Genomic DNA, 23,184 nt, shown 5'->3' with positions numbered 1-23,184 from the left:
GTGTCACTAGTTTCACTTTTTCATCGCTACTTCTTTTCCAACCTATCACTTCCATTCTTGTGTTCCATATTTTCATTCATTTCACAAAAAGCACAGTCTTCTGCAAGTAATTTTTTTCCAGGAAGTATAAGTAGATGGTGAATGTCCGAGAAGGTCTTTCTGTTGCTTTTTCATATAGGAAAGCAGCTTGGTTGGTGGAAATACTCTTGGATGACATATTTTCCTTCCCTTCTTTTTCCTTTTCTGTTAATTTTTTTTCTATTTTGTCATCTTTATGGGAAAAGGTCTATGTTTGTATAATATGAAAATTTCAAATGGGTTTCCCAGAAATGCTGTGGGTATCTGACCAAATAGTTCAGGCTTATCTGAGAGGAAGAGGAACTTTTGCTATTGTTTCCTCTTGCTGGACGAAATTACGTTTCTCTATAAAAGTCGAGGAAATACCGCTGTGGGCGGGCGGCATATCTGGATGGCCGGTGGGAAGCACCAGAGGGGAGCCTCCCCGTCGTGCTAACAGGTCTGTTCTCTGTTGCTGTTCTCAGCTCAGGCAGCTCCAGCACGCTCCCTACTTTCCTAGCATCTGGCTCACAGCCACGTGGGCACGAGGGCTGGGGTCTTCCACTACAGGTGCTGGCAGCAGGAGGCCTGAGATCTGCTCTCTCCCAGCTGCCTGGGGCCTCTCTGTTCCTCCCTGTGGCCCGTGCTGACCCCAGTTCCTTAGCCCTAGGAGGACGCCCATTACTGCGTTCCCCACGCTTCCGTGGCGTGAGTCGGCCGGTTTCTCCCTTCAGGTGATCCCGATTACACTGTATCTCACAGATCACATGAAAATGGAATCTCTTCCCTGAATTTTGGAACTGACAAAGACATTTCCAAGTTTTATATGTTGCTGATCTTAGCGGCAGTCTGAGTGGGCGAGTGAGGCAGCTGCACACGTGGCTTCCATGTGACACCTGAACTTTGAACAGCACCATTTTCTTTTTTTAAAAAAATTTCTTATACCTTTTTATTATTTATTTATTTATTTTTGGCCGCCCCTCGCAGCCTGTGGGATCTTAGCTCCCCGACCAGGGATTGAACCCGAGTCCCCTGCAGTGCAGGCACAGAGTCGTAACCACTGGACCGCCAGCAACGTCCCAAGAATGGCGCCATTTTCTCTAACTGCAGTGCTAACACAGGTGAGCACCCCAGGGACCACCATGAAGGATGTGCCGTGGAACACCCATACAATGGAACACCACGCAGGCGGTAAATACGATTCAGACCATTTAATAATCTAGAAAGACGTTCATAATAAATTGTCATGTGAAAAAGTAAGCTACCGAACAGCAGGAGCTCGATTTTGTATATAAGAAGATTTCACATGTGCAGAAAAAGACAAAAAGGACGACTTTTAAAAAGTTAAAAACGATTAAATCTGGGTGGTAGGATACTGGATAATTTTTATTTTCCTCTTTACTGCATATTTTTATTTTAAAATGCGGTCCTCTCTGCATTAGAGATTAAGTTGAGATTCTTTTTTTTAAATAAATTTATTTATTTTTGGCTGTGTTGGGTCTTCGTTGCTGCACGCGGGCTTTCTCTAGTTGTGGCAAGCGGGGGCTACTCTTGGTTGCAGTGCGCTCACTGCGGTGGCTTCTCCTGTTGCAGAGCACAGGCTCTAGGTGCGCAGGCTTCAGTGGTTGTGGCACGTGGGCTCAATAGCTGTGGCTCACGGGCTCTAGAGTGCAGGCTCAGTAGTTGTGGCACACGGGCTTAATTGCTCCACAGCACGTGGGATCTTCCCGGACTGGGGCTCAAACCCGTGCCCCCTGTATTGGCAGGCGGATTCTTAACCACTGCACCACCAGGTAAGTCCCAAGATATATTTGTTTTTTATAGGGACATGTCTTTGTCTTGATAAAACTAAATTCTACCATGATTAATAGAGCTCATTTATTCCAATTCCTCAAATTTTGAAGATGAGATGTCAGAGGCTCCAGGTTGGTTGCCCCAGGTAACGGGTAAATGAGAGGCGAGGCCAGGAGTAGAGAGGATCCACTGGAACCCCTGTATTTGGTGCTACTTTCCTACCCTATAGAAGTCGCTGTAAATTCACCCTCAAGGGTGGCTGCCTCCAAATGGCTGGACAGCAACTATAAACCCCACAATCTCACGACCTCAGCATCCTTTGGAAACTTACATGCACTGATTCCTGCAAACATCTCGGCAAACCGCGGATCTCTTTCCTGGGAAAAGATTGAGTCTGCCTTTTCCACAGACTTCCCGGCCTCGTGAACCCCGGCTGGTAGGTTGGAGACAGGAACCTGTTTGCACATGAAAACACAAGAGCATCCTGCGTGTGAGGTGCAGAGCAAACGCTCCCAGAGGTCACCTGTTTGCCTCCACCAGATCCCCCTCCCTCAGAATTGCTGGCGTTTCAGCCTTCGGTGTTGTGTAGGGTAGGAGCTTTTCTGTACAGGAAAGCCAAGAACAGACGGGCGGGGGTGTGAACGAGAGGTCACAGAAAGGTCACTGGAGTCCCACTGATCACTTGGAGAGAGATAAATAAAAATAATCAACCTAGTCTAAATATCGGGAAAGTGAACATAAAGTTTAATTGGAGAGAGAGGCCAAATACCAACACAAGCTGCGGTTTCTCCCGCAGTGGGGCCTGGGGAGATGGGAGAAGGAAAGCGGACAGGGCAGCGAAGTGGGAGACACAGGCTGTGACCGGACAAGTGTGCTGAGAACAGAGCGGCTCAGACTAAAGGCGGGAGAAGCAGCGAGGAGGCTGCAGGGCTGACACAGTTCAAAGCCGTGCTGGCTTAGGGTTCGGGTTCGGGTTAGGGTTAGGGTTCGGGTCAGGGTTCGGGTTAGGGTCAGGGTTCGGGTTAGGGTTAGGGTTAGTTCCCACACAGCCTCTGCATCTCAGTACCAGTAAGTCCCCTACATACGAACGAGTTCTGTTCCGAGAGCATGTTCTTAAGTCCAATTTGTTTGTAAGTCCAACAAAGTTAGCCTAGGTCCCCAACTAACACAATCGGCTCTCTAGTACCGTACTGTAATAGGTTTATCCTACTTTTCACACAAATACTACCTAAAAAACAAACAAAACATAAAGAAGACCTTTTTAATCTTACAGTACAGTACCTTGAAAAGTACAGTAGTACCAGTTACATCACTGCTGCTTTTACACTTGCTTCCGGACATCCTGGGCTTGAAATAAAGGTACTGTACTACCGTACTCTCTACAGTACTGTAAAGTACACAAAAGCACAGTCACTTGTAGAGGATGCACGCATGTGACAATGTACGCCAGACACGTGAGCTAACTTCCGTGACTGGACGTGCGAATGCACGTTCGCATCTTTGAAAGCTCGCAGCTTGAAGGTTCGTATGTAGGGCACTTACTGTGCTGGCTGACCGCGTCTCCTAGCGCTTCCTGTCTTACACTCTTCATGGCTCGGCTCGGCTCTGCATGGAAGAGTCACAGCCGACCCCCCGCCCCACTCCGGGGACCAAAATGCTTTTTGCAGGGTGGGTAGAGGGAGAGACAGCACCTCTTGAGCGGAGGGGCTCAAGCTAAGGATTGGATTTAGTCCGCAGTCCTTTGGTTGGAGACAGTTCCAACTGGGAACGCGCTTTCCAGAAATTCACCTGCGGTAAGTCGTAGGATGACAACCCGTCTCTCTGGTGCACCTCCAATTCCGCCTGCTGCTGCTGAAGCTGCCTGGGAAACAAGGAGTCAGCAGTCACGAAGAACAGAAGTGGTGCTGACGGGGCGGAGCCACAGCTGTCCCCGCTCCCCAAGGGCAGACGGCAGCGCCCGATGGATCTCTAAGCTGTTCTCAGTTATGACTGATTTCATTATTTTTATGTCCCAAATCAAGACCCCAAGCCTTGTCTTTCAAGTGTAGGCCGCCAATATTTAGGAAATAAGTTTTGATTTATGACTTCATTTTATGCAGGGTAAAAGACACCAACATTAAAAGAGAAAAACATTTAAGGCAAAATTCAGAAAAGCCCAACGATGCTGTTGGCTTCAGCCAATGCTTGTTTCCCTGTAAGCTGGTAGCAGGTGACATCATCCCATCCAAGTCTCACGCCGAATTTTCACAGTGGTTACTTTACCCCACATTAAAATGAAGAGATGGACGTCAAAAGAGGCCAAGCGGTTGTCCCAGTTGGCTGACCAGCAAGTGGCTGTGACACGACAGAGCCAGGATTTGACCTCACGCGTCTGACCCGGCTTGCTCTGCTCTCTGCACGGTACTGGGCTGCTGGACTTGGGAAACCAAAAGACTACTTAGAGAGAATGGTTGCTTGACGTTTTAAAGTATGGAAACTGGGTTACTTTCAAGGCACAGTGAGTCCTGCAGCTCTGAGCCTAAAAAAGGGGCAGGATGACCCTTAAACACCAACAAGGATGTCAGACAAAAACTTACTGGCAAATTACTGACAAAAATCAGTCCCCCACCCTTGCCCGTGCATCAATTTAAAGGACATGAACAGACCATTCGAGCATAAACAAGTACGTAATATGCAATATGTATACATATAACATGTACATACATATAACGAGCAAGTAATTAGGGAAATATTTTCACCACTGAAATAAACAAAGTAAGTGCAAATTAAAATAACCTCGAAGTATAATTTTTCACCTACTAAGTTAGTAAAAACATGCTTAGTGTGGTGGCTCGGTGTTGAAACCACTCAGCTCACACTCTGTAGGAGAAGCGTGTGTGGACGCAATCTTCTTGGAAAGCAGTACGGCGACCACATTAGGAGGTACGGCCAGGGTCACGCCCTTCCCTTCCAGGTGGTCCCCCTGCTGCTGGGGTTTCTGCTAAGGAAATGATTCAGGGGCAGGAAACAAGAGCTATCCACGTAAAGCTGGCTATAATAGGGGAGTGGCTTGGTAAACTACGTAAATTAATTTGCTGAGGAAATCCTCCACGGTCACCAGCAGTGGCCACTGTGAAGACCACCTGGAAACACCAGAAGGTGTGATAAGAGTGTGTGGAAAAGTTCAGCACGAAATGTTACGGACGCTATGATTACGGCTACAAACGTTATATCCTATGTGGGTGAACAAGATTTGGAACATGGAAAAAAATATCTTAAGTGCTTGCATTAATTGGACAGAGTTTCGTTTTCACTATTTCACTATTTTAAGGCAAGAATGATCCTGGGGGTCCCTTTGTACATCTTTGGACATCAAGCTTTTCTCATCCCTGGCCACGCCCTGGACAGGGAGGTAGCAGGACCCCTGGAGGGACAGCTCACAGATTCCCCCCGCCTTCACTCGGGGTGTGAGGTGCACGGAGAGCTCCCTAGACACTCCACGGGGAGGAACGGAGGGGTGGGCTGGTGTGGATCGGCTCAGTCAGGGGAGCAGGTCCCTGCAGAGGGGCCACCGCGAGCTCGCAGTGGGAATAACTGCAACCTCAATCAGCAGGATCTGGAGGGCCCCCCTCCAAGGAGCGGTGTAGTTGGGCCAGGGGGAGGGCAAAGACGCCAGCGTCCACTGTGCATCCGCCCCAGCCCTCTGCTACGGCTCTGCGCTCACGCAACTCACGTTAGCCTCACCGTGAGCTAACCCTCGAGGTAGATATTTTAGAAACTCCCTTTACAAGTGGGGAAACTGAGGCCCAGAGAGGCTACCGGGCTGCAGAGACTGGATGGCGCTCTTGGAAGGGGTGATCAAAGAGGGTGTAGGGAAGGGGTTACTTGGCAGGTGTGGGACAGTGGTAAGGGAGACTCGGCTTGGATACTGAAGAACCCCTGGGCTAGCAGCAGTGGGGGGAAGCCCAACTTCCCCCCGGGCTGAAGGGGCAGGGGGAGCCGGCAGGGAGCAGCTGCCTGATGACGGATGCAGCCTCCGCTCGCCTTGGGCGGTGGCCGGCCTCCTCTCACCCCACTGTCTGCAGCCTGTCCCTCCACTGGCTGGACAACTGGAAACCCTCTCGTTCCTGTCCATAGAGTTCAACGTTGGCCCTTCCCGGGCACATAACAGGGCAGAGTGTGGAAACAAGGTCTCAAAGGGCAAACACGAACGTCAACACAACCGCCAGGCTGGTAGGTGGTGAAGACTGAGAACGAAGAGACTTTCTAACACCACGTGCGGAAGCATTCCTTTTCCTGACTATTCTCAGCAACTAGGAACGGAATGAACAGAGGGGATCTGGTCCCCAGCTCCCCAGCTGGAGCAGTCCCTAGTACTGATACATCATCTCAGATGGGCCACTGGCCAGTCTCTGCCCGACCGCCACTGTCCTGGGGAGCTTGCTACTCCATTTGTAGACAGAAACAATATAAAAAGTCTGTCCCCCAAACAGCCCAAATCTACCTTCCTACAACTCCCAGTTTGAGTTCCAATTCTGCCCTGGAGAAACACAAAATAACTTGAATTGTGCTTCTCAACTCTTTTTCTCAGCATTCAGAGATGTACGGTCCGAACACTATTCACTCCTCCAGCCGTGCCTTTCACTTGGTGCCCCTGGCGTGTGTGTCCCCTGTAAGGGAAGACATCCTAGAAAAGGACCCCAGTTGGAGGACCCAGTGAATAGTTTATTTGGAACTAAGCCCGGGTGAGCCATGTCTTCAGTGAAGTGTGCTGAAATATCTACGCCAAGCTCTGTGCCAGGCACTGGAGAGAGAATGATGATTCAGAACCTATGTGGTCTCTGCCCCTGGGGAGCTGACGACCTCCAGAGGAAAACAGACAAGTGGCAAGCAATTGCGGTATGCTGAGTTAAGGCCACAACACGGGAAGAATGAGGTTCTATCTGAGCACACAGTATGTCTTCCCACCTTGGTGTGAGAGCCCAGGGAAAAGGTTAACAATAAAACCAGCATCCTGAGATTGCCCACCAGGCAGCCTAAGCCTATGCTTGTAACACCAGGAAACAGGAGCACTAAAATAATTTTCAAAAAAAGGGATATTTCAAAAACATTTTAAAGAATCGATATAATCATCAATATAAAAATCACAACTTTCTATATTTTCTTATTCTTACTTGACAGTTTTGTTTTCTTTTCTTTTGATTTACATCTTGAAGGCACCCTCATCTTTCATTTGCAGGGCCTCTAAAATCTGAGTGTAGTACCCAGAGCCAGTACTTCGCTACTGTTTTCACATCTCTGCAAAAGTCCCATTTTACAGATAAAGAAACTGAGGCTCAGTGACACAGCTCTGTGTGGTGCACACAGGACTCAAAGCCAAGGCTGTCTGGTTGCAGACCCCGCACTCTGTCCCACAGGTGTAACAGGAACCATCATGTCACGTCTCCCATTCCAGAGCTGTGGGCCCCACAAGACAGCACCTTGAGCCACCAGGTGGGAGAGAAGAAAAGACCTGTGCTTTGGGATTTTTGGAGCATTGAACTCTCCTTCATGGCGGGAATCCGTGGACCACCCTTTCTTCCTTTCACAAGTTTCCCAGGGCCCAACCTTCAACCCACAAGCATTTTTCCCAGAAATAATGACCACTCCTACCTTGTGGCTCAGCCTTGGTGTCCAGTCCAAGCACAGAATCTTGGTGAGTGGGCAGTTGTGCTGCTGTGCCTGGGGCCCGGCCGTGGGGTTAACAGGGCAGAAACCCAGACCTCTCCACTCACCCTGCTGTGTACCCTGGGGCTGGTCTGTGATGCAGGGAAGATGGGCTTCTAATTTGCACAGAAGTGTGGTCAGGGCCTGAGGTGTTACGATGGGAGTTTGTTCTCAGCTCTGTTGCTCTGGGGGCTTTGAGACCACAGAAAGCAACTTTCACCGTAGAAGGAAAATAAAGTCTCAGGCTTGGCTGGCAAACCCCAAGGATCCTAACCTCACTCCCCCTGTGGTCCGGACATCAGATTCTCTGTCCTGGCCTTTGGTTTCCGCTTCCGTAGCCGAGTGCATGGGGAAGAAATGCTGACCTGCAGGCCGCCCCATCCTGAGAAGAAGCCAAAGGAGCTTTCTCGGACATTTCACGGCCACGGAATAAAAATAAACCTTGGTGTGCTTGCAAATTCCAGAGAGGGAGACAAACGGCAGCTCGGCTGCAAGCTGACTGACAGTGCACGGGAGGGACCTGAGGGAACCGGGCTCCCACTGCCCCCGACCGCTGCCCCCTGCCCCCTGTCCATTAGCTGGGGGACTAGAGCTGATGATTAGAAACCATCAAGCCCAGGCTTCCTGTCCGTGTGGCCTCCCTGCACGGGAAGGCGCAGGATGTTGGGCAGATGCTGTCAGTTTATCTCTGACGCTCCCAGAATGGAGGCTTTTACTCAGCCTGAGTAAGTGAGCAACCAGCCATCAGGGGGGCATCCGGGGGCAGCGTGTGGTCGCACCCCTGGGTGGAACCGGAATCCAGCTTGGAGCCATCTAGGGGCTGGGCAAGCTCAGCTGGCCAGAGCGAGGCGAATAATACCCACCATTGACTGAGCGCCGTCTGCATGCCCATCGTGAAGGACTCTGGGTGCCTGTCAAGGGCTTTGGAACTGTTCTGATCAGGGACAGGGCGCAGCGTGAGTGCGGTTTTAGAGAGATGGCGTCTGGGGCCGGATGGAAGGCAGGAGGAACCGGTCAGGAAGGAGGACGGATGCTCACCCAGGAGATGGCAAAGGCCAGGATGGGGTCATCAGAGAAGGGGCAGAGGAGGAGAAGGAGGGCCAGAGAGGAACCCAGACGGAACCTGGGGGCCGGTTCTCTGCCAGGTTGTCTATTGCAGGCGGATGAGAGGGCAGGACCCAAGACAAGTCCCAGGATGGGGCTTGGTGACAGGGTGTTTTGGCCCCTTCCCCTTCTCTTAGTTCTGCAGAGACCAGGAGTGACACCTTCCTTGTAGGTCTTCTTTGCTTCCTTTTACTCCCTGCTCCCACATCCTGCCAACTACCGGCCAGGTGGGCTGGGCCTGAGACAGCCGTCCCTGAAGACGTGGGGTTGGACGGCGGGCCCTGAGACGCCCACCGTGACTACGGGCGTGGTGGAGTTTCAAGGACACACACACACAGGCACAACACGCAGCTGTGGTTATGAAGACCCACAGTGACTTTGCAAGGGGCTGTCGCACAAACAGGGCTCAGACCCAGCAGATGCAAAGAGCTGCCTTCCGTCCCCGCTGAGCAAAGCACAGCACCTGGGTCGTGCGAATGACTCCCGCACCAAGACGCCCACGGCTTGTCTACCTGAAACGGTGTCGATCACTAGACCTTAAGACGTGGGCACGTGTCAAAGTTGTGCCACCAGTGTATGAAATGGGAGTCTGTGTTTTCTGGACTTCGCTCCATTTTCCTCCATCAACGTACCAGGAAAATAGGCAAGGGTGACAAAGAGGTCTTCTTCTCGGCAGCTTCAAATGCTGACCATTAACACTCCATTTCCCTGGGGAGTTTCTTTCCGATGCTCCTGCCTGAATGCAACTGGGTTTGCAACTCCCCCCCGCCCTGCAAGCACAGAGCACGTAAGGACCTCTGCATGACGAGTCTGCCTGCTGCTGGCGACGTTTAGCCACAAACGTGAAGCAGGGCGGACAGTTCTTGTGACAGTTGTCACTGCCCTCTACTGTTCACAGTAAACATTTCCTACCATCTTTACCCACTGAAGACCTTTTGGTCCAGCAGACAACAGTTCAGGCCTCTGGTGTGAGGCCATGTGCCGAGGGACATCGTCACCCCATCTAACCTCAGTGAGCTGCCAGGAGCAATCGTCCTGAGAAGAGATGTAGGGACACCCCCGGGGACAGAATGTTCTGTTTTGTCAACGATGTCTGACTTCCAGGAAATAATCAAAACCTCTGCCTGTGACGGCTTTTAGGAGGAAGGGCTTCACTTTCCTTCCAGGCTCCGCTGCAGCGCTACCTGCTGGGGATGCTTTCTCGGAGGCCTTGTGTGGAAGCGTGAATTCTCTGTCTCCCCTGTGCCCTCGTGATGGCGTTTTTACCTGTCCCTCCCTCCTGCTGCCTACTTCTCACGCTCTCCACGTGACGGGAGCCTTCCGGGGGGGCGGGATGGTGGTGGTGCAGAGACCAGAACAGAGGCGTCCTGAGTTTACTGGACTCCTGGCACAGTGCTCAGTGACTACCCACTGCGTTGAACTGAGTCGCAACAAGGCACGCGACCGTGATGGCTGAAGCCCGTATTCATGTTAGAAGTGAATGAATGGTGAAAAGGGTAAAACTACCAAAACCCCCAAAAAGGGAGCTTCAGTCTGTGCTTCTGCCCTAAGTCCAGAGGACTCTGCCCGGTCCCCAGCCTGGGACCGTGCTCTCCACTGCAGAGGTAGGCCCGCACTTGAGCAGGTTCAGTGACAGGTGGGCTGTTCCTGCCACACCCTCAGAGGTTCTCTCGCAGCAAGCCACAGACACCAGGCACCACACACACGGCGGGCGTGGGGCAGGGAGGCAGGCAGGGATGAATGGAAGAGAAGAGGGACAGGATCGTAGCAGGAGGCACCTTGCGCTAAGAGCCAGTCAACAGGTGGGCATCAAGAGGGTGGGGGCTTCCCTGGTGGCGCAGCGGTTGAGAGCCCGCCTGCCGATGCAGGGGACACGGGTTCGTGCCCCGGTCCGGGAAGATCCCACATGCCGCGGAGCGGCTGGGCCCGTGAGCCATGGCTGCTCAGCCTGCGCATCTGGAGCCTGGGCTCCGCAACAGGAGAGGCCACAACAGTGAGAGGCCCGCGTACCACAAAAAAAAAAAAAAAAAGTGAACGTTCTAGGAGAGTGCCCACGGCTCAGAATGCGTGGCCGGCCTGCCCGTTTCCACGGCTTCGGGCACAGGCAGCTGGCGGGGCTGGAGAGGGGCTGGGACAGGCAGGGGGAGCCTGCAGGTGAGCTGTGGCTTGAACAGATGCCGAGCAGGTCTGTTGCTCTCTCGCTCACTTCAGCCTCGTCCCCCGGGGCTCCCACTGCCCGTCCCTGGCTCCAGGCCAATGAGCACACCTGTTACCTTCACCCTAGGAGCTCCTGGAGGTCAGGCCTGTGTCTCACCTCCACATCCCCTCTGTGGAATGAAGAAGGAGCCATGGGATCCTGAGCCCTGCCCGTCTGACTCTTCCTCCTGTGTCTTGAGATTCACCATTTTCCCCAAGGCCAGGGCGGGACATAGGCCTGGCACTAGCGGGTGCTGCTCGGCTCCCTCTCCTGCCCAGGTCGGGGGAAGTGGGAGAAGCAAAAACCCCTCGATTTGACTGAGTTTACCAAGCAGTGACTAGACAAAGTCAGTTATTAAAACATAATGGCATTATCTTTTTGCATACCTGGACCTACAGCTATATTTCCTCCTGTTATTCTCACCACCAGCAAAGTCCTGACTAGAATATGGAGGTGTAAGAAGAATCAGAATCAAGTAAGCCGAGGGATAAGATGCAAAGAAAGAGGAGTCGGGACTTCCCTGGTGGTGCAGTGGTTAAGAATCTGCCTGCCAATTCAGGGGAGTTGGGTTCGAGCCCTGGTGCGGGAAGATCCCACATGCCACAGAGCAACGAAGCCCATGAGCCACAACTACTCAGCCTGCGCTCTAGAGCCCGTGAGCCACAACTACTGAGCCCATGCGCCACAACTCCAGAGCCTGCGCTCTAGAGCCCGCGAGCCACAACTACTGAGCCCATGCACCACAACTACTGAGCCTGCGCTCTAGAGCCCACGAGCCACAACTACGGAGCCCATGTGCCACAACTACTGAGCCTGCACTCTAGAGCCTGAGAGCCACAACTACTGAAGCCCATGAGCCTAGAGCCTGCGCTCTGCAACAAGGAAAGCCACGACAATGAGAAGCCCGTGCACCGCAATAAAGAGCAGCCCCTGCTCGCCGCAACTAGAGAAAGTCCACGCGTAGCAACAAAGACCCAACGCAGCCCCAAATAAATAAATATATAAATTAATTTATATTAAAATAAAAAAAGAAAAAGACAAAAAGAGGAGTTGGCCAGACAGTCTGGGAAGAATGACAACTGAGAACGAGTTATTGATGGGGTCCCTGGTGGCTGCTGGGAAAGCAAGTTAGCGGAGCTGGGTGCCACAGCCAGGCTCTCGGGGGTCAAAAAGAGATGCATGGTGAGGGGGCTCCAGTACAGACAGGTGGCAGGGCCAGCTGGGAGGAAAGCAAGGAGGATTGGCAAGACAGGGTTTTTCCAAGATCAGGAAGCCACGTGGCTAGGTGAGGGCCTGGGAGGGAGGCTGTGGAGGGACTGGACGAGAACCCAGGGGCCACGGGAGACAGAGGATGCGCTGGGAGCTAGAAAGCAAATGGAGGGCTTGGCCCTGGAGGGAGAAGCCAGCAGAGCAGGAATGGAGGGGATGGAGACAGACCCCCACATGAACGCGGAGGGCCCTGGCTTCTCTGTTCGCTGGAAGGCAACACGATGTGCGCAGGGTTCGAAGGAAGCGCGCACTTAGCGGATCTGGGGCAGCCCGTAGAGAACAAGCCAAGAAACCCGAGCAGCCGTGGCAGGTGGCAGAGGGGTTGCCGCCGCCTCCAGAGCATCGGTGCTGACTGCTGCAGACCCCACCGCCCAGGGCTGCTACTCCGCCTCCAGAGCATCGGTGCTGACTGCTGCAGACCCCACCGCCCAGGGCTGCTGCTCCGCCAGGGCGATCCACACACACCGTCTACGCGCAGGATCCGAGGCGGGGGGTGGGTGTTCTGTTATTCTCCCCATTTTACAGATGAGCAACTGAGGCTTCAAGAGAGCAGGTGACTTGCCCAGGCGGGAGCTGGGATTGAAACCCAGGTCACCTGTCCTCTGAGGGATCTTGTGTGGACCCACCTGTCAAGCTCTGTGCCTTGTGGCCCAGGAGCTGGGCCAAAGCCGAGACACTGAGGGTGCTGCCTGGAAAGGAGGCTGCTTTGTGGGACGCAGATGGGAACCCCCAAACCCAGGGAGCTGGGATATGGCAACCGAGAGCCCTGAGGGAGGCCAGGAGGTCACAGTGAGTGCCCGGAGGCATCAGTGCCCGGGGGGGTGGCTGTTAGCAGATGAGGATGGGAGGTGGCCAGGGTGGGAACAGACTCCACGGACTCAGTGTCGGACCTGGGAAAGTGGAGGACAGCAGTGCACTGACTGGTACGGGGAGCCATGGTGACAGTTTCACCAGTCAGCTCATCGCATGCCCCTGAAGGCTGCAATTCCTGCCACACACCTCAACATCATTTTGCCTTTGTTCCTGTTGGTTCTCTGGACTTCTATTTCCTCGAGAGGAAGTCCGGAGAGGAGGCATGACCCGCCTGTATCTAGGAGCCGGACCTCATCTAATCCTCACGGGAACCTGACAGGGAGGTGTTATCACCCCTTCCACACGTGAGGAATGAGGGGACACAGCAGTCAAGATCACATGGCTGGGAAGTCAGGGGGGCCAAGACCGGAGCTCGGGTCTGTGTGTTAACATGTGTGGGACACAGCGGTGGTGACGCCAGCAAAGATCTTGGGAGGACGGCGCCAGTGATCAGGCAGAAGAGAAACCACGTGTCCTGGGCACGCCCACCCCCACGCCGCCTGCCCTGACACCCTAGCGCTGCCAAGAGGCTCAGCCTCACTCCTCTGCCCCCGGCTTCAGCAGGACCACGAAACCAGGTCAGGCAGCAGGTACACGGCGGAGGCACGAGGAAACCCCCAGCTCTGCCCTGCTGGGCTCGGCAGAGAAAACAGCATGGGAAACCAGAGCACCTCGAACCGACTGTGCTGACGGAGCGGGAGGGCCACGGGGGTCATCGCTCAGCACTGGGGTCTCACACCTCAGGAGGGAATTGAGAAGGGGGTCCCGGGAGGGGAAGGTACGTACTTGACATTGGTGTTGGTGCAGATGATGTACTCGATCTCATCAGAATAGGGGTTCTGGAAGGTGAAGCTGCTGGTGCGGATTAACACCCACTCCCGGTTCTTGGTGCGGAATCGATACATGACCGACAGCACTTGGCCTTTCAGCTTCACCACCTGAGCAAACATTTGGAGAAGGAAGTCAGCAGGAGGAAGGATGGTGCCAGACAGAGGAGGGGGAGGCAGCCAGCGGGAGCTCAGGACAGGAGCATCGTAGCCAAAGACAGGCACGGAGGGAGGGTGGGGGTGGGAGAGAGCGGTCACCTGACGGGAGCCCTCTGTCCACTTCCCCCGTGAGGCCGGGCACTGCATTTAGGTTGTTCTGTCGCCACCGTGTGAGAAACCAACTAGTCAATGCCCATTTGATATCAGAACATTTCAGCGTTTACAAATCAGATCATGAGAACTCTGCAAGCTGGAGGGTTTCCCTTTTTGCCTTGGCTGCTAGGGCGCTCTGGGTTTGCTGACAGTGCTCCCGTGAAGTAAGGCTCTCATACTCAGCTATGTCGTGACATTGTATTCATACCTCTCATTAAGAAATTCTTAAACGCTGTTTAACATTGTAGATTGGATTAAATATACTCTCTGGGAGGAGATAAAATAACTAATTTCTATGCATTATCTCTTTGTATGCATGTATCTATTATTACCCTTTTTTTTTTTTTTGGCTGTGCTGTGTGGCACGAAGGATCTTAGTTCCCTGACCAGGGATCGAACCCGTGCTCCCTGCAGTGGAAGCGTGGAGTCTTAATCACTGGACTGCCAGGGAAGTCCCTCTACGATTTCTTTTATGTTGCAGTATGGTTTCCAGAATACTTCCAAATGTAAATCCTCACAAGAACTAGGTGAGGTGGGCTTTACTATTTACAGAGGATAACGCTGAGTGTCACAGAAATAAAATAAGTTGCCCAAGATCGGACAACTTTGGTGGAAAAGCTGGGACAGGAACCAAGATCTTGGTTCCCAACCACAAGTGCGTTTCAGCGGACACACGGCTGGCTTTCCTGCTCTGTGCAGACACACACGATGTATCACACACAGAAACCCGGAGATGCGGAGGCGGGCGGGCGCAGGTGCAGAAAGCAGCCGTTCTCAGGGGCAGTTCTCAGCTGAAGCAGGAACATGAGGAGGAAGGACACAGATGGCTGGTGAGTCTGGGCCTGGCTGTGCTCACGCACCCAGGACAAAGCAAGGCAAACAGGAGCGCCCCCTCCTGGCCTTCGGGACGGGAAGGCCCGACTGCAGAGCATAGTGTGACCAGAGATGAGAATGGGGACCTGGTCCTAGGGGTCGGGGAGGCACTTGTGCTGTATTCCAGGTTGGACGTCCGTAACCAGTCTGGGGGCAGGGACCCCTCGGTCACCGAGTCTCCCCCAGCCTCAGCCCAGGGCCCGGCACAGAGCAGGCCCCTCGAGCACATTTCCTGAGCCGACCTGATGCGTCTTTGGCCCTGTGCCCTGGGCTGATGCAGCCGGGGCGGCCATCCTCTCTCTGCACCACCCCTGGGGAGAAGGATGAGATGAAACCTGAGGGTGCTGGGCTCCCTGGTGGGAAAGTCCACGTGATAAAGAAACCAGACCAAAAGCGCAAGGAGGGGAGACCCTTCCCGACACCTCACGTGAGGAAGCCTAGCCGTGTGGCGAGGCCAGGCCGGGCGCTCGGGGGTGCCTGCCAGCCGGCCTGCAGCCCCAACAGGAAGCTGGCCAGAGGTCAAGGCCATGTGCCCCTCAGGTCGATGTTCTGAGGGGTCCTCCTCTGAGTCTGCACAAAGCACACAGGACACAGGCAGCGCCCCCGTCGTGAGACCACGTCTTCCACACTCTGAAGCTCGCGGATGGAACCTTTTCATGTTTCCTCTAAGCAGGATGCCTGAGATGGTGTGAAATTTTTTAACTCCATGTAACAAACACTCCCAAGGCATGGCATGTGCAAGCTCAGCCCTTGGAGCTGCGGCTAAAGAGCCGGGGGAGGGAGTGCAGCCCTGCACCCGCCTCGGGGCTGACGGGCAAGCATCTTGTGCGTGTTACCTCACGCAGTCCTCACAGCAGTATTTTGTGTAACTGGAAACTGAGCCTCAAAGGAGTTAACTATCCTGCCAAAGCCTTATGACTAAGGAGGGGCAGAGACAGGATGGGATCCCAGGTCTACCTGGCCCCTGTGCCCCTTGTCTTTTCTTGAATCACTATAGCTGAGACAGAACACTTGTCCCCAAAGAGCTTCTCACCTAGCACAGGCAGGGCAGGTGCATGGGTAACTGTAACTCAGAGAGAGCAAATACCACTACAGAAACATAAGATTGAGGCAGGAGATAGATGGGTCCCAGGCTCAGCGGCTGGAGTTTGCCCCGCTGTGGGCAGACACTCCAAGATTGCAGGAGCGAGAGACGAGCTGGGCCCCACCCAGATAAGAGATAAAAGACCACATATTCCTCATCCTCGAAGTCAAGGAGACCTTCCCGACTACACACGTGCAGAAAGGCTCCTTGGAGGTCAAAAAGGAAAGGGGAGCCACTCCGTAGTAGGTGATGTCAACCTACCCGTAGGCCTCTTCACTAGAATCCACCTTGGCTAAGAGATGCGCGCACACATGGGAGGACCCTGAGATAAATCAAATATGGACTCAGAACCGGGCAAAGCAAGGTGACTGGACAAAGGAAACGGGAAGAAATGCCCCCTATAAGTGATTCTCTCTCTGAGCCCGCCCGTGTGTCTATCCACACATATTCTTTTTCCTAATGAACATTTTACTTGCTTCACTACTTTCTGTCTTTGTGGGATTCTTTTCTGCAAAGTTGAAGGGCCAGGGCCTTGTCACTGGCCACTGGTCTAGTGGCTAGGATTTGGTGCTCTCACTGCCGCGACCTGACCTCAATCTCTGGCCGGGAACCAGAAGCCCTGCTTCAAGCTGCTGCAGGCCGAGGCCACCTGAGATCAAGATCAGGTTACCAGCAAGTCGAGGAGACAGCCTTTCTCAGGATCCAGAAAGGGTTCCTGGAGGGAGATGGGTTTGGGTAAAATGTTGGCAAGTGAACACGCTGCGCCTTCTGGGGAGGGCTCTCCTGGCAGAAGGCGCAGCGTGAGCAGACGTTTGGGGGCGGGGAGACCTGAGGTGCGATGGGGGATGAGACTAGGCACGTTAAGGCAGTGTGGGTATCACAGTCCAGGCCTGGAGGCCAGGCTGGTACGTTCAACTGCGCCTCATTCAGGTGCGATGCTAGTGTCCTAGATCACAAAGGCCAGGCATAAACCCAGCCTAGCCCAGCTCTTCCCGAGAACAGCCTTACTCATCACCACCGCCACTGCTACCACCGTCACCACTGAAGGCATCTGAGCAGAGAGAAGAAGGAACCTGTCTTAAATCTCACTGGGTTCCACTCTTTCATCTGACTTCTAGGTCAGCTGGGATCCAGAGAGGGAATCCAAGAGCAGACACCAGAGCGAACTCAGGATTCCCAGCCAACCTCACAAACCAACCACAGTATTCCTCACAAACTCGATCCCACTCTAAGGTCTCATGTCAGGGTCATTCAAATACTTTTGTTTAAATCCAGAGTTCAAGGGCTGACTCCGAACTGACACAGCCTCCTCCGTGCTTTTGCAAAAACAAGCTGCTTCCCTTTATCAACATTTGTCCCTCACCCCGACCACTGGTGGCTAGAACCCAAAGAACACAAGCGAGGGGCCCAGGCCTGGCGCTCCCCAGGATGTCCCTGTGGCTGCTGCCTGCTGCCCGCTGAGCCCTGTGACCTGCCCTGGCTGCCGGCTCTAGGGCGTGGTTGCTTTGGCTTTGCCTCCTGCCTGAGGAATGAGGTGGCTGCTCTCAGAGCGAGGGTTACTTAAGCCAGATACCAGCGTGGGATCGATGTTAAATTCCTTCTTTTTCTTTTAAAATCTCAGGGGTGCTGTCAGACGGTGAGGCCGGTGTGGGGCTGTGGAAGGAGGCAGGCTCCAGCCCTAGATCTGTTATTGCCTTGCTGTGTGACTCGGGGCAGGTGCCTGAACCTCTCTGAGTCCTGGTTTCCACTGCAAAAACGTGGGGCTGATAATATACTGTGAAGGATTGAGGATCATACAGGATAATGTATGACAAAGGGTCTGGCTGGTTACCAACAGTCACTGTTAGAGCTTTATTTCCATATGAAAATGAAGCCAACCCAGTCCAAAGAGGACGATGCTAGACCACACAGTTTATAATAATTTCCACATATTTAGCAAAGGTGGCATAAGAGATATACTATAGCAGTGTTTACTGAATGTTTAACCATTCTGATTTCCCATTTTTTCCAAACTGAAAGTCACCTGCTGTGGGTGATGGTCCATTTAGACTACTTTATTAAGAACAGTCACATGCAAACACCATAGCCAGTGGTGGAGACGATGGTGAAAAGCACAGATGTGGAGCGTGCCCACAGGGAGCTTATGTTTTAGTAGAGGAGACAGAAAAAAAAAAAAAAGGAAATCAATGGACAAAGAAAACAATTGAAAACTGCAACAGTTGCTGTGGAGGAAAAACGAGGGACTGAGAAGGAGGTTAGGGGATCTTTCTCAGCTAGGGTAGTCACTGATGGGGTCTCTGAGGTGACAGGAGTTAAAACCTAAAAGCTAAGAGGTGTCAGTCACGTGAAGAGTGAGGGTCAGAGGAAACACGTGCAAAGGCCCTGAGGTGGGAGAAAGCATAATGTGTTCAAGGAACCAAAAGAAGGCCAGGGTGGCCCATGTGTCGTGAACACATGCGGATGAGACACGCAGGGCGAGGTTCCTGCATCCGTGGTGAGTACGGGGCTGGGGCCTGCTTCTAGGTGCCCGGGAAAGCCGCCGGCACTTTTTAGGTAAAGATGTGGCGAAATCTAATTTACGTTTTCAGAATGGTTTGGCCTGGGACGAGAGTAAAAGCAGGCAGACCAGCCAGGGAGCTGCTGCAAAAGTCAAAATGAGAGATATGGACGGGTGGCCTAGGCAAGGTCAGTAGGAGCGAAGAGAGGGAGAACGGGGCGGGTTACGGGTGTCTCTTGAGGTGTAACAGGGGCACTCGATGGCCTGGATGTGTGGAGGGAGATCAAGGGAGGAGTGAAGACTGCTTCTTGGTTTCTGGCCTTTGCAACCAGAAAGACAGTGGTGCAAGGGAGACTGTGGGCTGTGAGAAGAGAATCGAGCATTCTATATTTGAAGGTTAATGGGCATTCGAGTGCAAGGGTGGGGTAGGTGCCTATATATCCGCAGGCGATGGTCTGGACTGAAGTCATCCAGTGGATAAAATCGCCTGGGAGAGTCTGTTTCTGTTTTGTAAATAAGTTCATTTATATCATTAAAAAAAATTAGATTCTGCCTATGAGTGATATCATACCGGTATTTGTCCTATGTACAAAACAGAAACAGACTCACAGATTTTGAAAACAAACTTATGGTGACTAAAGGGGAAACACTGGGGGGGGGAGGGATAAATTAAGAGCTTGGGATTAACATACGCACACTACTGTATATAAAATAGATAACCAACAAGAACCTACTATAGGGCTTCCCTGGTGGCGCAGTGGTTGAGAGTCCGCGTGCCGATGCAGGGGACACGGGTTTGTGCCCCGGTCCGGGGGGATCCCACACGCCGCAGAGTGGCTAGGCCTGTGAGCCGTGGCCGCTGGGCCTGCGCGTCCAGAGCCTGTGCTCTGCGGCGGGGGAGGCCACAGCAGTGAGAGGCCCGAGTACCACAAAAAAAAAAAAAAAAAGAACCTACTGTATAGCACAGGGAACTCTACTCAGTATTCTGTAATAACCTATCTGAAAAAGAATCTGAAAAAGAATGGATACATGTATACGTATAACTGAATCACTCTGCTGTACACCTGAAACTAACACAACATTATAAATCAACTATACTCCAGTAACATTTTTTTTAATGAAGAAAAATCGCCTGGGGGATATTAGAGAGAAGGAGAGAAGGTCAGTAACGGAGCCCTAGGGCATCATGGCTTGGAGACGCAGGCAGAAGAGGGACAACAAAGCAGTCTGACAGGTGGAAAGAAAACCAGGAGCTGGTGATGTTTGGGAAGAACAGAGCGGAGCGCGCAGGAGGGGTTACGCGATCTGCGTGCGCAGGAGGCGTGTAATTGCAGCACTAGATCTATTTGTGCAGACATACCCAGGCCTTTAATAGGAGAGCTCAGCTGTCAGAGGCCCTCATTCTGAAACACTTGTAAAGCAGAATGTCAAGGACTTATTCTCTCAGATGAATGACGAGCTATTATTCCCTCTTAAAAAGTCATTTAAAGGCCCCTCTGCTGTAACATTACCCGTCCTTTTCTTTGCGGGGGCTGAAGCGAGTCGCCGGAGCCCTTTGTGAAACGGGCTCTCTCTCTCTCCTCCCAGGTGGACCCGGGCTCAGGAGGTGGCAGGTCCTCAGTGAGAAGCCTGCCCTAAGGTGCTCTTCCTTCACTGAGCTTCACTTGACTCACCTGTAGCATGAAGATAATAATGCCCATCTCCCGTGACTGTCGTGAAGATTCAGGAAAGCAGTGTGTGCGAAAGGGATTTCCATAGCGCCTGGCACATAGTAGGTGCTCAATAAACAGCAGCTGGTCATAATGCTGCTCGGGATGCAGTCAGTAGTGTGGCCTTCCTCTCAGACCCTCACGGTCATCCTCAATCCTTCTCTCTCCTTCACTGTCTCTATCCAAAGCATCACTAACCCCACAACCGCCTCCTCTGCTGCTCCTACCCCATTTCAGGTCTCACCACCTCTCACCTGGGCGACTGAAGCAGGCTCCCAATTTGTCTTTTGTTCCAGTTATTTCGTACCCTTGTCTCTTCTGCATACCTGGGCTGCCAAAATTGTTTTTCAACAACACTGCTCCACTTCAAATCCTCAAGGGAATCCGCACTTAAACGACTCAGGAGAGGATTTAAGCACCTCGCAATGGCACGTGAGGCCCTTCAGAATTTGGCCTCACCGGCCTCATCTTTGACCACTGCCCACCTCCTCCCCACAAGCCGGCCAGGGTCACTCCAGCCGTGAGGAACTACTCATAACTCGCCCAAAAAGCCATGCTCTTTTGCATCTCAGGTGCTGGCCCCTCAGTCTAGAATGTCGTTTCTTCTCTGCTCATCGTTTAAGACCCATCCCAATTGTTGCCTCCCCTCCGAGACTGTTCCGGCCTCTTCCCCACACTGTCAACCTCTCCCTCCTCTGCTCTTCTCCCACGAACAGAAATTCCTTCCTGATGGTCTGCCGTCCCCGCTGGACTGCGAGCCCCTTCACGGCAGGGGCCCTGACTGATGCCTTCGGTGGGATCCTGCTTGGCCTGCCTGGCACATCGAAGGACTACATCCGTGTGTAGCCGGCTTCTACGTCACCTGTAAATGAGCACTGGTGGTACCTGCTGAAAGCTCTCCCGCAGATGGCTCTGGTCCTCAGAGTGGCAGAATTCCAAAATGTCCTTTCCTAGAAGATCCTAAATAAAGAGACAAGCTTTAATCATCTCCAATCCCACATTTCATTTTTTTATATCTCACCGTTAGACAAGAGCGCTCACATACACCCCCTTCAACCCTTTAGCTCACACCATCATTAGGGGAAAAGAAGTGCATGCAAATTTTCTCTTTGAGCAATCATGGAGCTGGCGTCTGGTACGCTATCCTCAGTCCTCTCGGCATGTTCAACACCAACTTCTAATTGTGCTAAGGCATTAGAGCAGCGGCTTCAAAATGCAATTTTATTTTTGTTTGCCTTGGAGAGGCAAACTGCACAGGCAAACTGTAATAAACATTTTAATAAACAAAAAGAACGCAAATGATAGCATGAGGACAGATGTGTTGCCTATGAAAACTGGAATTGTTTAAATGGGGAAACTGCAGCTCTCTCGTGCCTGGAGAAATGCTGTTATCATAAAATAACTGTACTTGCTAAAAGCCTGTTTACTACCTACCTTTGCTCCTCTATGTTTTATTCAAAGGACCCAGCATTAACCCCAAACAAAAGTGTTTTGCAATGAAACCAACTATAAAAAGATAAACCGTCAAAAGGCAAATGCGTTGTAGGAAAGTGGTCCAGTTGGAAGTGCCTTAAATGGCAAAGGATTTAAACTAAGTCATCGATCAGAACCCAAATCCGCAAATGGCCTCAGTGGGAGCGGACACTGACGGTGGAAAGGAAGTCTTATCTGTGTGCCAAAAAGCATCTAGATGCCCATGGAAGGTGCCAGCGGATAAATGGATCTGGCTGGAAACAGAGGGCCATCAGAGGTTATGGTGATTTTGGAAACAGATTAATTTTCCCCATCATTCCAATCCAAAATCTGAAGTTTGCCATCAACCTAGAGATGTAGAATTATATGAATGGTTCCAATATTTCAATTTGGTCTGTTCTAAAATATATATGTGGGCTTCCCTGGTGGCTGATAAGGAAACTGGGGCTCAGAAATGTAAAGAAAGTGGTCCACTCTTCCGGTGAGTCCAGGGTGTGGCCAAGGCAGTTTGAAACATTTTAGACGCATTGTACTCATGACCTGGAAGGAGCTGTGAAATTAAATCTACATGGGGGACTTCCCTGGTGGCACAGTGGTTAAGAATCCGCCTGCCAATGCAGGGGACACGGGCCTGGTCCGGGAAGATCCCACATGCCACGGAGCAACTAAGCCTGTGAGCCATAACTACTGGGCCTGTGTGCCACAACTACTGAAGCACACGTGCCTAGAGCCTGTGCTCTGCAACAAGTGAAGCCACCGCAATGAGCCTGCACACTGCAACAAAGAGTATTCCCCGCTTGCCGCAACTAGAGAAAGCCCGTGTGCAGCAACAAGACCCAATTCAGCCAAAAATAAAATAAATAAAATAAACGAATTTATAAAAATATATATATAATTAAAATACCCATATCAACATATCCCAAACTTTGTTCCTTTTTTTCTTTCTTTTTTGTTCAAATGCTTTTTATTTTGAAAATTTAAATCTACAGAAAAGTTGAAAGGGTGGTATAATAAACACCTGTGTGTTGTTTAGCTTGATTCATCAATTGTCAATATTTTGCCACATTTGCATTTTCCTCTTTCTTTCATATATATGTAAACATAAATATATAAGTGAAACATAAAATATATAGAAATGAAATATCTTTCATATACACATATATTTTAAAATTTTTTGTTGAATCATTTGAAAATAATTAGCAGAAATCATGACACTTCCCCTGAAATATGTATCTCATAAAAATGACACCATCTCACAAATCCATAATATACCATATTATGCCTAAAAAAAATCAATAGTTATTTGATAAAATCACCCATTATTCCATACATATTAACATTTCCTCCCAAATGTCCTTTATAAGTCTTCAGGCTGAGGACCCAATTAAGGCTCTTACATTAATATTATTATTCTATCTCTTTGGTTTATCTTAATTTGGAACAATCTCTCC

At 51.6% G+C, this 23,184-nt stretch overlaps 1 protein-coding gene across 9 annotated transcripts in view; it reads right to left on the bottom strand.

The window, feature by feature from the left end:
* The window catches only part of ARNT2 (aryl hydrocarbon receptor nuclear translocator 2), a 198,772-nt gene that overhangs the window by 24,727 nt on the left and 150,861 nt on the right, over positions 1-23,184 (bottom strand). For all 9 annotated transcript variants that reach the window (XM_033402969.2, XM_033402973.2, XM_033402966.2 and 6 more), the window contains exons 11-14: positions 21,146-21,220; positions 13,745-13,896; positions 3,640-3,712; positions 2,183-2,306 (exon numbers count right to left, since the gene is read on the bottom strand). In XM_033402969.2, coding sequence (XP_033258860.1) covers positions 2,183-2,306; positions 3,640-3,712; positions 13,745-13,896; positions 21,146-21,220 — 424 coding nt within the window. The remainder of the gene's footprint in view (positions 1-2,182; positions 2,307-3,639; positions 3,713-13,744; positions 13,897-21,145; positions 21,221-23,184) is intronic.

This window comes from Orcinus orca, chromosome 2 (genome assembly GCF_937001465.1).
Source record: "Orcinus orca chromosome 2, mOrcOrc1.1, whole genome shotgun sequence".
Lineage (NCBI taxonomy): Eukaryota > Metazoa > Chordata > Mammalia > Artiodactyla > Delphinidae > Orcinus > Orcinus orca.
This window is presented reverse-complemented; position numbering and strand designations above follow the sequence as displayed.